Genomic DNA, 14,360 nt, shown 5'->3' on the forward strand with positions numbered 1-14,360 from the left:
ATTTATTTCTATATAACCCTCGTATATTTTATCCTGAATTTTTAGATTAAAGTGACGATTCAATACAGAAAAAAGGAATGGGAAATCTCCGATTATATATCTGGCGCGAAAAAGCTCCTCATAAAAACCATCCGGTGCACACCTCAAATTGGATAAGGAGCTCGGCCAAACACCCAACAATAAGGGGGGTGAGCGCTAATTATTTTTATATTTATGACAAAAAAAATTGATTTGCTTGAGCGGAACAGCAATAAAACCTAGGATTTTGATAGTTTCAAATATTTGTAGGGCAACTTTCCACACATTTGTTACAAAAATTAAAATCTCACATTAAACAGGCAGCAATGTTCATAAAAGCTGCATTATAGGAATATGTGACCGAAAATTTGCATACTGCAAAATATGTATGTGTACGCATTGAATAGTGATGATCTATCGCAAAGAACTAATTACTAATCAATGAAATACCTTGGTAGACCCCCAAAAGCGCGACCACCGCGCTGAGATCTACAACAAAGTTCGATGTTAGCGCAGATATCTTCTATTAACTTGAGCCACTGCCAGAAAAGCAAAAAATATACGCACACACAAGCATAAATCTATGAGAAATGCTATATCATTCACACAAATGTATTTATTCGCCAATTTTTATACTTCGTGCACCTTTAGAAATGCAGCATTCGATAATTCGACGGCGGCACGTACGGTTTGAAACCCACGCGCAAGGTGGGAACTTGAAAATATTTATTTCATAACTGAGCTCGAATGGTATGCGAATGAATTCTCGCATATTGCAGTGAGTGGCGTAACTAAAAAGTAATATTATCATTTAACGACTAACCATAAACAGTACAAAGTAATTACTCGAATATTACACGAATGAACGAAATTCCACTACCAAGTTACTGTATTGTTCCTAGAAAATCCTAAGCAGTTAGGTAAATAAAAGCTTTTAAAGTGTATAATGTTTAAAGACAAATCAGAGGAGAATTCGGCGAGTACACAGTGTAGTGGCAAATATGTTTCGGAAGTGTCCTTGGATATACCACCAGATGGGTTATACACAGGTTCCAATGACTGCATTATCGAGGAAGTACGTGCGAAAAATCAGCGAGGCTGTTGTGAAATCACCGATGATTGGCTAAAAACTACCGCATCAAAAATCTTTCGCAAAAAGACTCTCTACAAACGGTTACCCATTTTGGAGTGGTTACCTAAATATAAGAAAAATTATTTTGTTGGTGATTTGGTGGCTGGTATAACTATTGGTTTAACTGTGATACCTCAGGGTCTGGCTTTTGCAGGCATAACGGGCTTGGATTTGCAAGTGAGTGAGAGTTTATAATAAGAAAACATATGCACATATGTGAGTATTACGAAAATACTGATAAGTGTAAGAAAATGCGTGTGCATAGTCAACAAAACGCTTCCAATTATTTGTGAACATTTGGAGATTTTCCTACGAATAGAAGTCATTACTGTTTTAGGCTTCCTGCCAATAAAAGATAGTTTTCTGATATGTTTTTTTTTCAAAACACAAATACCCTTGAAGATTTGTCGTTGTCTGTCGCACAAGAATCGCTATTACTTTTCTATCATTTCGTTATTTAGCGTACACAGTTTTGTTTAGTCTATTCTAACAAATTTGTATACGAGAATTATTGGTATGACTTTTGCATATAAACTAATAAAAGGAATTCGCTCGCCTTAGTTTAACCATTGTCCAGTGTGTGAATGCAGTATCAAGGCAATATATTTAATTTCTTTCCTAATATCAGTCGTCATTAGCTGACCAACGTGCCCTAAAAACTATTCTCATATACTCGGAACTGTCGTTCAGTAGCGACATAAAGCTGTATGCCCATTTGTATAATAACATTAAGCCCAACACCGCAGCTTAGAGTAGAAGCTTGACCTAAACCGCAGTATTTTTATTATTATTGAAATTGAAAAGCTGCTCATAGACATAAGCAGTTAAGAAATCCGAAATTTGTTTAATTTATTTGCGATTTCAAAAGAAATGTTTGCGATTTATAAATAAACGACACTCGTTAAGTTCTAAAACCGGTTGACTCCTCAATGAAATGGAAGCGGAATAGAATATGGGAATACAAAACCAGAACCGTAGTAAAAAAAAAAAAAAATCTCGCTGCACAGACACAAAGAAAACACAAAAATATAAATAAAAAAGTTTCGACAATGGATTTCGGCTGGGAATTTAAAAGTTTAAGTCTGAATATATATAGGGTGGGTCAAAGTTTGGACCCTTAGGAGCATTTTTATGGTAAATCAGTAAATCCAATTTTATTTTCAAATAACTTTTTACTATAAAAAAAAAAATTGTTGAGTGATAGAAAATCTTTATTTTGATCTTTGCTTGTATGTTTCTACGCTGCAGCTGTCTAGTTCACAAGTGACAAATATGATTGACGTACGACGCCATTTGCAAACATTATAAATGTTCCGATATATATATATATATATATTAAATATTTTATAAATCTTCCGATAGATATATATATATATATATATATATATATATATATATGTTGTTCCTTAATTGGAGGGACCTACACTTTTAAGCCGACTCCGAACGGCAAAAGGTTTTTTATGAGGAGCTTTTTCATCACAGAAATACACTCGAAGGTTTGCCATTGCCTGCCGAAGGGCAACCGCTATTAAAAAACACGTTTTCTTCATTTTGGTGTTTCACCGAGATTGGAAATTACGTATTCCGAAATCCGAATGATAGCATCAAGCATCAACCCATTCGGCCCAGGACTCTAATCTGCCAATAGGGCGATTAATTAATTTTTACATTGTATATGTAAGACGTGTTCAGTAGTTCCATCTGAGAAAAAAAACGCAGGGAAAATTTTATCTCTCTGTTTCTTTCTTGTCTCTTTTGTGGTAAAGGGCAAAAATACTCTAACGGTGCGATCTTTATCTTTTGCAATGTGAAACAAAAAGCGTTGCCATAAAATTATATCATAACTCCTTTGATAGGGCAAATGATGGGCGAGTAGAGTAGAATGGGGTAAGATAGGTTTGGGGGCGCAATAGGTAGGTGGGGTTTTCGGCGCACTGTTTTCGCAGAGATCACTCGTCTTATGTGAATTGAATACGTGGTGGGGAACAACGTTCGCGACTGTCATTTCTGCCGTCACCATTGATTAGTTGTCCTAGTTCTGGCGTCGTTTAGTTTTTTGTGAGCTTTCCTCCGACATAGCATTTTTTTTATTCTACGGTGCAGTGCATTTAATGTAAGTAAATATTTGTCAGGTGAGTTTTATTTTACGTAGAAAATAATGCTGAACACGAATAATGTGTCAGTTTTTTGATATTTTTGTTTTTTAAAAAAATATCGACACTAACATAAAACATGTGCTTGGGGGCACTATAGGTCAGCCGTCTGGGGGCATTATAAGTCACTACTTTTAATGGAATAAAATAAATTTTAATTGTTTTTGCAGCAAAATGGTGCATAATTATGTGCGAAAAAGGCCGAAACGAAATGAAGAGGACGTAAAAAACGCAATCGCGGCAGTCCGAGATCGCGCTAGTGTTCGATCAGCCTCTAAACAATTTAAAATTCCGTTCGAAACATTACGTGCTTGCGTGATGAATTAAAGAAAAATTCCTAACTTTTATAACATGTGCAGTGTTCATACTCTATAAATAAAAGTTAAAACGTTAATTTCCAAGCCATGTACATTGTTCTTTTCCCCTCACATATAGTGACCTATCGTGCCCCCCGATTTTGAAAATATCGAAAAAAAGTACCTTTGCCTTATTGAATGCAGCTTCCAAAATATTTAGCCAAACATATGTAAGTCAGTATAACCAAAATGTTAGCAGATAAATAACCTTTCAAAATCTTGCTTATTTTTCAAAATCCATGCAAAAACACCGTAGCAAGAGCTCTCCAAAAAAAAATGACCTATCTTACCCCATTCTACTCTACTTAAAAAAAAGCTTAATTCTATTGCTGAAAAATGTTTTACAAAAACAGCGTGGCATGAAAAGTTGTGCGAAAAAAAGCGAACAACAGGAATTTGACAGATTCAGCAGATGGGCTGACGTCACTTGAGGTGTGTTAACAAAAAAATACCAGTCTAACGGTTAGACGCGATGGAAGTGAAACCTTCCGTAAAACAAACTCAGAGAGAATGAGACGAAAGCAGCATTAGGAGCGGGATAATTATAGGTTCATTATAATATTGATATAAAGTTCATATTTTATATTCTTCATTTTATTATTATTCATCCTCAATGTTTTCAATTTCAACAAATGATACGAGTGGCTTATGATAGCTAAAATATGATACAAATGCTTTGGTTTCGATGTTGTCAACATATCTTTGAAATACCGCGTCAATTGTTGTTTTCCATCGTGTTGTCGATTCAGTGCGATTGTTACACATTTTTAAATTGAATGTTGTATTTAGAATGTCAATTAAAGGATCCGCTGTGTCTAATGCAAAATTTACGTTAAAATCGCCACTTAAAATCATTGGAACCTTGGCGTAATCTTTTCTAAGTATCCGCGATACTTATGGTGCATACTTTATTAAATTTTCGTGAATGAATTCCGTGATGCTATTTATTGATTTTTTTTTTCTGTCGATATTCACGACACTTTTCTGCATTATTTTTCGGCATAATTGCGGTAAATATTTAAAAATGAAAAAATTTACGAATATAAAAATACGGACGCAATACAGCACACGCGGTTGCTATTATGAGCGTCGTAACGCGTATATTACACAGACGTACTAACATACACACAAACATTCGTAGGACGCTTGGTCTAAGCAAGTATTAGGTAGTGTAGTATAGGTATACATAATTTCTTCTCGCTCACCGTGGCTCCGTAATACGCAGGCGCGCACACATACGTACTAGCATACATACAAACATACAAACGTATGACGCTTGAACTAAACACCAAAGCAAGTAATAGGCAGTGTAGTATACATACTACAATACTCACTATACTAGCGTGGCTCAGCAATATGCAGCCACACACATATACGTATGTAAATATATAACGCTTCGTAGTGTCGCTTTTTCGTTTCATCGAGTCTCAAATCACTCCCAGCGATTCTAAAGAAGTTTTCACTTCAAAAAACTGAAATTGTGTTGGCGACATACGAAAAAAAATTAACCAATGACACTTCGTTGCTGTCTGAACAACGACTGATTGGACGTGTGTGTGAATACATATGAAATTATCGTGCAGAATTCGGCTAGCGAATCCCCAAGTGACATGGCAGCCAAAGTTTCCATCACAATTTTCTTTTTCACCATAGCTAAATTCCAAACCTGGTGATCTATCATCCTTGAAGTATATGTATGTGGCGAATAGTGATAGAGACTTTCCATAGACTCTTAACACATCAAAGCTCAAAATTCAACTTAAACTCTTGAAAACGGTCAAAACGGAAAATTATTTTAGGGTTAAGTACTTTAGTGCGCATTGAAAAAAATATTTTAGTAAAATCTCGATACTACATACATGCGTATACACCGTACTTTCGCTTTCAAGTCGCCGATACGAGTATTTATATTTTTCTTTGCTCCCTCTACCAAAATCCATTGCCCTAAACTGTTTTATTTTGGAAAAAAATTGAATTTTTCATACAGTGTAATTTAGCTTATTTCTATAGATAAATTGTCTATGTATTGACATATAGGCTATTTTTCGAAATTGTCATAATTTGCATGTTTGTTGAATGAATAAAAATAAAAGTAATATTTAAGGCAATTAAAAATAGTCTGCCACGTTTTGAAAACGAACGCGAAAACAGTTTGTCCTAGGTTTGTGTTTGACTTGCTTAACATTTTTTTCTTAAAGCCGCTGTTCGCGCTTTGCATACCAGTCATAAGAACGCTTGTGAATGCTCTTGTTTCCTTGTTTTCTTTGGGTCCATTAAAAATGGAAGAGCTTGTAATAATTTATCTAAGTAAGAAAAATTATATGTATAAGAACTTGTTTTTACTGTTACATTTTTTTGTTGTTGAATTTTTTAGAATTAAAATTTTCCTCGATTTTGATAAAAATTTAAAAAGAGGCTCTATTCCACTCATGGGCTGAATATCAATTACAATTAAGAGATCCCTTTTTTGTAGTAACAAATTTTGATGAAATAGTGCTTATAAGTACTTACACAGCACACGAAAAAAATATAGTGCCTCAACATTTTTAGCAATTTTAACTATTTTCCTTTTTCTATTGTCTAAAATTTTATTTTTATAAAATTATACCTCATGGTCTAACATGATATATAAATTAAAATTTCAGACTTTATACAAAGTATAGAAAAATTGGAAAATTTGTTAAGGAAATCTCAAAATCTTTATATACACTACATAATTGATAACGTCTCGTTCCTATTTGAGCAGAAGGTATAATTGGTACGTACATCCTTTTTGGCTGTTTGGTCGAGCTCCTCCCCCTATTTGTGGTGTGCGTCTGGATGTTGTTCCACAAATGGACGGTCCGTCAGTCCGAACGGCAGATATTTTTATGAGGAGTTTTTTCATGGCAGAAATATACTCGGCGGTTTGCCATTGCCTGCCGTGGGGCGACCGCTATTAGAAAAATGTTTTTCTTAATTTTGGTGTTTCACCGTGATTCGAACCTACGTTCCCTCTTTGAATTCCGAATGGTGGTCACGCACCAACCCATTCGGCTACGGCGGACGCTTGAATTTTAATCAGAATTAAAACAAAAAAATGGTTAAAAACTTGTGTAGCTTATTAAATTGGATGTAATGAAATGCAAGAAAAAAGAATTACCAAAAATTAACAGATTTTTCAGCAACTTCAATCTTGCACTTCATTAATTCATTCATTTAATGCAAATTTCTAATTTAAAAAGTCTGTTAAATTTTTAAAATTTTTGTAAAAAAATTTGAATTTTAGATATATTTGATTTTTTTAGACAATGCGCTCACTTTTATAAATAAAAATTAATATTCAAAAAAGAAATAAGTAAAATAGTTAAAACTGGCAAGATGTTGAGTTGCTACAGTCTTTTTGTGGGCTGTATTATTCTAAACTACATTCAAGCTGCCTGTGCATCTATGTATGTACATTAGTATATAAGTTTTGGAGACTAACACTCATAAACAGAACAGGTATCATCAGAAAAAGAGTTTATTCATAAGCAAACCTAACGCGAGGTTAAACATTATATCAGGGGCTGCTATTCTTTACAAAATCACAGCAAGAGCAATTTTCCTGTCTGCTTTCCTAGGCACTCTGACAAACCCATTCGAATTCTGTATGCAGTTCAGGAAAGAGAAATCGACAATTGCTCAGGTCTATAGCCTCATCGACAAAATACAAATAGTGCTCGACCAAAACAAAATCAGCATATTAAGTCCAATTCTTTACCTAACTTTTACACATGATCTGCCAACTACAGCGGTGTCCTAACCGGTACTTTTGTTGATGCCAATATAAATGACAAATATAGTAAATCTCCACATGTAACCTTTACCACACGCAGAACTACATGCCCACAAGCCTTAACCAACCTAAACCTTAACTCAATCCAGCAATTTGATACTAAAAAATACCTAGGAATTTATTTATCTATCTATAAAATGTTAACTGTTACTAGAAAGGATATTTCACAGGAAATATACCTAAAATATTTAAATCAAAATCACTTTTTAAGAAGTCTCAAAGAATACTAGTAGCTTAATAAATTCTTAAATTATTTTATTTTCAATATTAATTATTTTAAAGCTTAAAAGGAATGTTCTTTGGAAAAATATCGTCGTTTCCACGTTTGGCAAGAATGTTTAATATTTTATCGGATGTGTTGCTATACATAGTTAGTGAATGCGGCAATATTTTGACGAGTGTTCAAAGCTCGGAATTTATTTGAAAATTGTCGCACTTTGGGGAAAATTTCTGTGAGGGTCGAAACAATTTAAGCGCCAAAGTCATTTACTCAATATCTGTAACTAAACGAAATATCAAAAAACAGAAAATACTTATTCAAACTTCCCGATATCTCAATTACGTTAGTATAACTGCATTGTTAGCCAAATTTAGTCCAGCTTTCACCATCAATATTTAATTATCCAGACGGCTATAGCTAATATAGGGTGGTCCATATAGTGGTTTATTTTTAAAAATGCAAAACAAAAAAATGAAGAAGAATCAAATCCTTTCAGTTATATCGGTTAATTCAAAGGAGTAAACGTTCCCATTACTTATGAAACACGATTGTATTCGTCTGACTGCCACGGCTGGCTTCGCAATAGCATATCCTGTTAACCCTGGTTTTCGGAGACTTTAGTGACGGTTGGCTTGCTCGTTACCGTAAGGTCCTGAATCGTTAATGGATTCTTCGTATACATTGGTCATTCACGGCAACTACAAAAAAAGTCGAATGGCGTCAAATCGTTACTCCGAGGTGGCCTATTAAAGCCGCTGAGACGGCTGATAACACGATTGCCGAACTTGGCGCGCAAAAGATTGTTTGTGGCATGATGGCAGAAACAGTTTTTTTTATATTGTAGTATTTTCAATGTTTGGATCGTTTGGTAGTTTTATTATAGCATTATATATAGTTTCTCCTCCAAATAGTGATGTGCACCTTTAGACAAGAAGTGGCATTGGCAGATGCTTTCTATAACAAATATAAACTAGTAGATTTGCCAGTGCCGCTGTTAAGTAGTTTTTCTATCATTCGTTGTTTCATGCTCACAGTAAACATCCAAACCAGGATCAATCGAGTAGCAGTCAATCACGAGCCCATTCGGTAAGGGCGGCGAAACAGGTGATATTATGTAAAAATGTTCATATCCTCAAATCATTTCAAGTAGCGGCCATTCGTGTGATTTCGTGTATTATCTTGTTACAGTATGGGCTGTATAGCTGCTTCATGGGCTGCTTTATCTATGTAATTTTCGGTACCAGTAAGGATGTGCCAGTTGGGCCCACTGCCATTGCTGCACTGCTCACATTTCAAATTGCCCATGGCAGCTTGGAAAAGACAATTCTACTCACCTTTCTTACTGGCATCATTGAAGTGCTGATGGGTATATTCCAGTTAGGTTTTCTCATAGACTTCGTATCAGGACCTGTCAGTGCGGGATTCACCAGCGCCGCTTCATTGATCATCTTTACCTCACAACTGAAAGATATGCTGGCCGTAGAGGCCGCTGGCGAAACCTTAGTACATATGTGGATGTCCATAGTAAAGGATTTTCATAACATAAGCTGGAATGATGCTGCGTTGGGTTTAAGTTCTGTGATTTTGTTACTTTCCATGCGGGCTATGACATTTGTCACCATCGGCCCGAAAGAAGGTAAAACATGTTGGCAACGAGTTTTGCAGAAAACCATTTGGTTGATTGGCACCTCCCGTAATGCAGTGCTTGTGATATTGGTCGGTCTGTTGGGTTATGAATTGCTCCATTCAGGCATCGATATCTTTCGCATGGTTGGTTATGTGCCGCAAGGATTGCCTGAGTTAAAGATGCCAGCATTCTCCGTGACCAAATACGCGAATACAACGAGCGGGGAAATTGTGACTACGCATGAGAATTTCATCGATATGGTCCGCAGTTTAGGTAGTGGCCTGATTGTCATACCGCTCGTTTCGCTACTGGAGACCACAACGCTGATACATACTTTTGGTGAGTAAAAAAAACCGCAATTGCTTTGCTAAAATAACTGTAACAATGCATTATTTCCCTGTCACCAGCTGATGGCAAATCTTGTGATGCTAATCAAGAACTCATTGCTATTGGCCTTTGCAATGTGGGTACTTCCCTTGCGCAAGGCTTTCGCGGTAACGGCCCCTTGGCTCGCGGAGCTGTCTTAAACGCCAGTGGCGTTAGAACTCAGATGTCTAATTTATACGCGGGCATCGTTGTTGTCTTTGCCTTGCTTTATCTTACTCCTGCCTTCTATTACATTCCGAAAGCAGCTTTGGCGGCGATTATTGTTTCGGCAACGATATTTATGTTACAGTATCGCGTAATCAAGCCCATGTGGCGCAGCAAAAGTGAGTACTTTATAAAATTATGTGTAACACCCTATGACTGTTAAATATCTACTTATTCACACTCTATGATATTAATATGGATATTAAATGGAAGAGGATATATTTAGCTATTAAAAAAGTTTTTGCTTACTTTTCGCCAAGAGAAATATATATTTTTCATGGCTCCCATGACGTATACTTCATTTCAAAGGAGGAAAATTCAACTATTTTTTACGTAGTAGTTCAACTAATAGGTCTATTTATAAGTTCGTGCGGTTTTACAACAGATGGCGTAACTTGATTATTATTCCATCGATCCACATTTCCAAACATTCATTGGAGAGCTACTGTCGTTAGGCACAAACGTCAGTATAAGTTTTTTATTTGAAGCGTAAACAACAATATTTTTACCACACTTGAAAATGTCGAATTTCGTGCCAAATAATGTGTTTTTGCGGGGAATTCTTCTTCATTATTTTAATATGAAGAAAAAAGCAGCCGAAAGTCATCGTATCTTGGTGGAAGTTTATGGTGAGCATGCTCTATCTGAGCGAACGTGCCAGAAGTGGTTTGCACGCTTTAAAAGTGGTGATTTTGGCTTGGAAGACGAAGAACGCGAGGGTGCGCCGCCAAAGTTCATGGATACCGAATTGGAGGAATTGCTCGATCAAGATCCGGCTCAAACGCAAGAAGAGGTTGCAAAAACTTTGAGAGTTGATCAATCAACCATTTCCAAACGTTTAAAAGCCATGGGAATGATCCGAAAGGTAGGCCATTGGGTGCCGTATGAATTGAAGCCAAGAGACGTTGAACGCCGTTTTATGGCATGCGAACAACTGCTTCAACGGCACAAAAGAAAGGGTTTTTTGCATCGAATTGTGACTGGCGATGAAAAGTGGGTCCATTACGACAATCCAAAACGTCGGGCAACGTATGGATACCCTGGCCATGCTTCAACATCGACGTCGGCGCAGAATATTCATGGCCTGAAGGTTATGCTGTGTATCTGGTGGGACCAGCTGGGTGTTGTGTATTATGAGCTACTGAAACCGAATGAAGCGATTACGGGGGATGTCTACCGACGACAATTGATGCGTTTGAGCCGAGCACTGCGAGAAAAACGGCCGCAATACGCCGATAGACACGACAAAGTTATTTTGCAACATGACAATGTTCGGCCACATGTTACACAAGTGGTCAAAACATACTTAGAAACGCTCAAATGGGATGTCCTACCCCACCCGCCGTATAGTCCAGACCTTGCGCCATCCGATTACTATCTCTTCCGATCGATGCAACATGGCCTGGCTGACCAGCACTTCCGTAATTACGATGAAGTCAAAAAATGGATCGATTCGTGGATTGCGGCAAAACCGACCGAATTTTTCACAAAGGGAATCCGTGAATTGCCAGAAAGATGGGAAAAAGTAGTAGTAAGCGATGGACAATATTTTGAATATTAAATTTGTAACCATTTTACGTCAATAAAGTTTCAAATTTCGAAAAAAAACCGCACGAACTTATTCATAGTCCTATTATTTCTTTCGCAGGAATAACTAAGTTGAAAGGTAGAAGAAGCGGAGTTTTGGCCCACAGTGTAATCAGTCTTAAAGTTCAAGCTAATGATAGCTAACTGTTGTTGTTAAACAATCCGGCCAAGACCAATTGAAGTTTTTAAAGTAAATCTTATAGTATCTTACTACTTTTTCTTTAAGTGCGAAGTATCTATCCCTGCAAAGTCTCAGGGAACTTCCTTGAACTTCACTGACTGGCCAAGCGGTAATTATCCGCACACGTGGATATCTACCTGACAATATCTTATAAGAACCAAAGGTGGACGCTGTAGTCGAATGGATTGGTGAGTGACTGTCATTCAGAAGTGCACAGATTCGAAACACCAGTTAAAGAAAAAGCGTCTTCTAATAAAAGTCGACCCTCGGGAGGCAATGGCAAGCTTCGGGGGATATTTATGCCATGAAAAAGTTTTTTCATAGAAAATTATCAGCCGTTCGGAGCCGGCATAAAACTGCAGTTCCCTCCATTTGTGGAAGAACATCCAGACGCACACCACAAATAGGAGGTGGAAGTCGACCAAACACCCAAACGACACTGTCACTTATTATAAAACGAAGCGTATCTCAAGCTTATTTCCAGTTTTAAAAAAATCGGTTCACACAGAAATCAGTTAAAAAAATTAAAAAAGTTTAATATTAGCTTGGATCAACTCTGTTTGTATTATCTCTGTTTTTAATAACACACAAAAAAGAAGAAATGGTTCCCTTTGAAAGAAATAAACTCGCTGAGGTCTTGCAAACCAATCTTGACTTTGGATGTGATTTTGCAGTAATTGTAAAAATGAAAAAAAAAATGTAATGTAAACTTATGTAAATGTAGGATCTTACCCAAAGACAGGGATTATTCAAGTATTATTCCCATAAGTAGGAAAGATATTGTTTAGGAATCCTAATAGTATTTTATAGTCCCCAAATAACCATTGCCTAATTAAGTTTAATTCTCAAGCTAAAAAATAATAGGTAAGTAATATACTTAAATGTATTCTAATAATAGAAGGTAGAGTTTCCAGTTCGTTAAACATATTTTCTTTATATACCTATAAGCTTATCATATTTTATTGCAGAATCCGACCTCATTCCCGGACTTGGTGCCTTCATAGCATGTATTGTATTACCTATACAGATGGGCATCTTGGTTGGCATTGGCATCAATATCGTTTTTATTCTGTACAGCGCAGCGCGTCCAAAACTACGTATGGAAAATTTGAGCGTAAGTAAATTTGTTTATTGTTTTCCATTCATACTTTGACTTAAATTGCTTATACTCTCACTTTTTTCTCACACAGACATCAAATGGCATTAGATACATAATGCTCACTCCAGATCGGTGCTTGATCTTTCCTTCAGTCGAATTCGTGCGCAACGTGATTAACAAGCATGGGCGCACATCGACACTTCCAGTGGTCATTAATTGCACTTATATTTACGGCGCCGACTTCACAGCGGCCAAAGTTGTTTCAATGCTAATCAAAGACTTCGAAACACGTAATCAAAAGCTCTACTTCTACAATCTTCAAGCACGAGTCTCACAGGTTTTCGAAGGTCTCAATAAGGGATTGATCGTTATATACGATGCTGAACATTTGGAAAGAGAGCTTTCAGGCAAAGACGATAATTCCAAGCTGTGAATTAATGGCAATAAATGGATAATTGGAAATTGTTTGTGTGGCTGCTGCTGGTGTAATAAACGGATGCGCACTCGAGCGGAAACGAAGTGTCAATACAAATGAAGTGAAGGTGTAAAGTGGTGAAAGTGCATCGCCGTAGATTGATGAGAGTGCGAATACTAATATGCGGCGAGGGCAGTAATATCGTGATGAACAGTGTTGTGATTTTAAAGACGTTTTTGTAGCTCTAATTGCATGTTTTTTACGTTTACATTTGTTTTTTATAAATATATGTATGTATGCATAATCGTTTTTTAAGCAAATATTGTGATAGAAAATTAAAATGCTTTCCATAATTCAGCATTCATTGAGTCATCTCATCTTTCATTTGTGAAAACTACAATTAACTACTCTTAGGTAGTAAACCACAGTTAATTGTCAACTTATCTATCTATCTATAAGTACATACATACAGTTGTGCTCATACAATTAGGCCACTCGTATGACCAAACCAACGTGGCAATTTGAAACAAGGCAAATAAAAACAACAATTACCATTTTAAGAAAGGAAATTAGTTTTATTTAATTGTTTTAACTTACAAATATGCAACAAAGTACGCATTAAAAAAATAAAATAAAAATATCTTCATGATGATGAAATTTCAGTGCTCATGTAATTAAGCCACCTGTGAGAAAGTTGTTGTAGTTAAAGGATATTCGACATTAACGTGTCAAAAACTAATCAAAGCTAGATTAGTATTTTGTTGGAAAACCCTTTTTCAAAATAACTTCCCTACAGCGACTGCTCATTGTTCGGACTAGTGTCTTGCATTGGTCCGGTGTAATTTTACCCCATTCCTCGTGTATCATTGTCCACAATGTTGCTTTATTACTCGGTTTTCTAGCAGAAACTGACCTTTTAATAATGACCCATAAATTTTCAATGGGGTTCAAGTCGGGGCTTTGAGCCGGCCACTCCAAACAATTTATTTTCTTTGCCACAAACCAGTCCTAAACAACCCTGGAGCAGTGCTTGGGGTCGTTATCTTGCTGAAAAATCCAAGCTAACGGCAGATCATCAGCATAGTTGCCATCCAAATGTTCCGCAAGGATATCTTTGTACATAACACCTGTCATTTTTCCATCTATTTTAACAATTTGGCCTAC

At 36.4% G+C, this 14,360-nt stretch overlaps 1 protein-coding gene across 1 annotated transcript; it reads left to right on the top strand.

Annotated features, from left to right (window-relative positions):
- Nucleotides 1–704: 704 nt before the first annotated feature.
- LOC128871988 (sodium-independent sulfate anion transporter-like) lies at nt 705–13,740 on the top strand. Its single transcript, XM_054114224.1, has 5 exons — nt 705–1,327; nt 8,885–9,662; nt 9,731–10,033; nt 12,651–12,796; nt 12,873–13,740. The coding sequence occupies exons 1-5, from the start codon at nt 965–967 to the stop codon at nt 13,212–13,214; spliced, it is 1,932 nt and encodes a 643-aa protein (XP_053970199.1). The 5' UTR covers nt 705–964; the 3' UTR covers nt 13,215–13,740.
- Nucleotides 13,741–14,360: the final 620 nt, after the last annotated feature.

Source organism: Anastrepha ludens, chromosome 2 (genome assembly GCF_028408465.1).
Source record: "Anastrepha ludens isolate Willacy chromosome 2, idAnaLude1.1, whole genome shotgun sequence".
Taxonomy (NCBI): Eukaryota; Metazoa; Arthropoda; class Insecta; order Diptera; family Tephritidae; genus Anastrepha; species Anastrepha ludens.

Coding starts and splice junctions, on each gene's coding strand:
- LOC128871988 (XM_054114224.1), top strand. CDS start 965: ATGTTTAAAGACAAATCAGAGGAGAATTCGGCGAGTACACAGTGTAGT. Junction 9,663..9,730: donor AACGCTGATACATACTTTTG/GTGAGTAAAAAA, acceptor CCCTGTCACCAG/CTGATGGCAAATCTTGTGAT. Junction 12,797..12,872: donor TACGTATGGAAAATTTGAGC/GTAAGTAAATTT, acceptor TTTCTCACACAG/ACATCAAATGGCATTAGATA.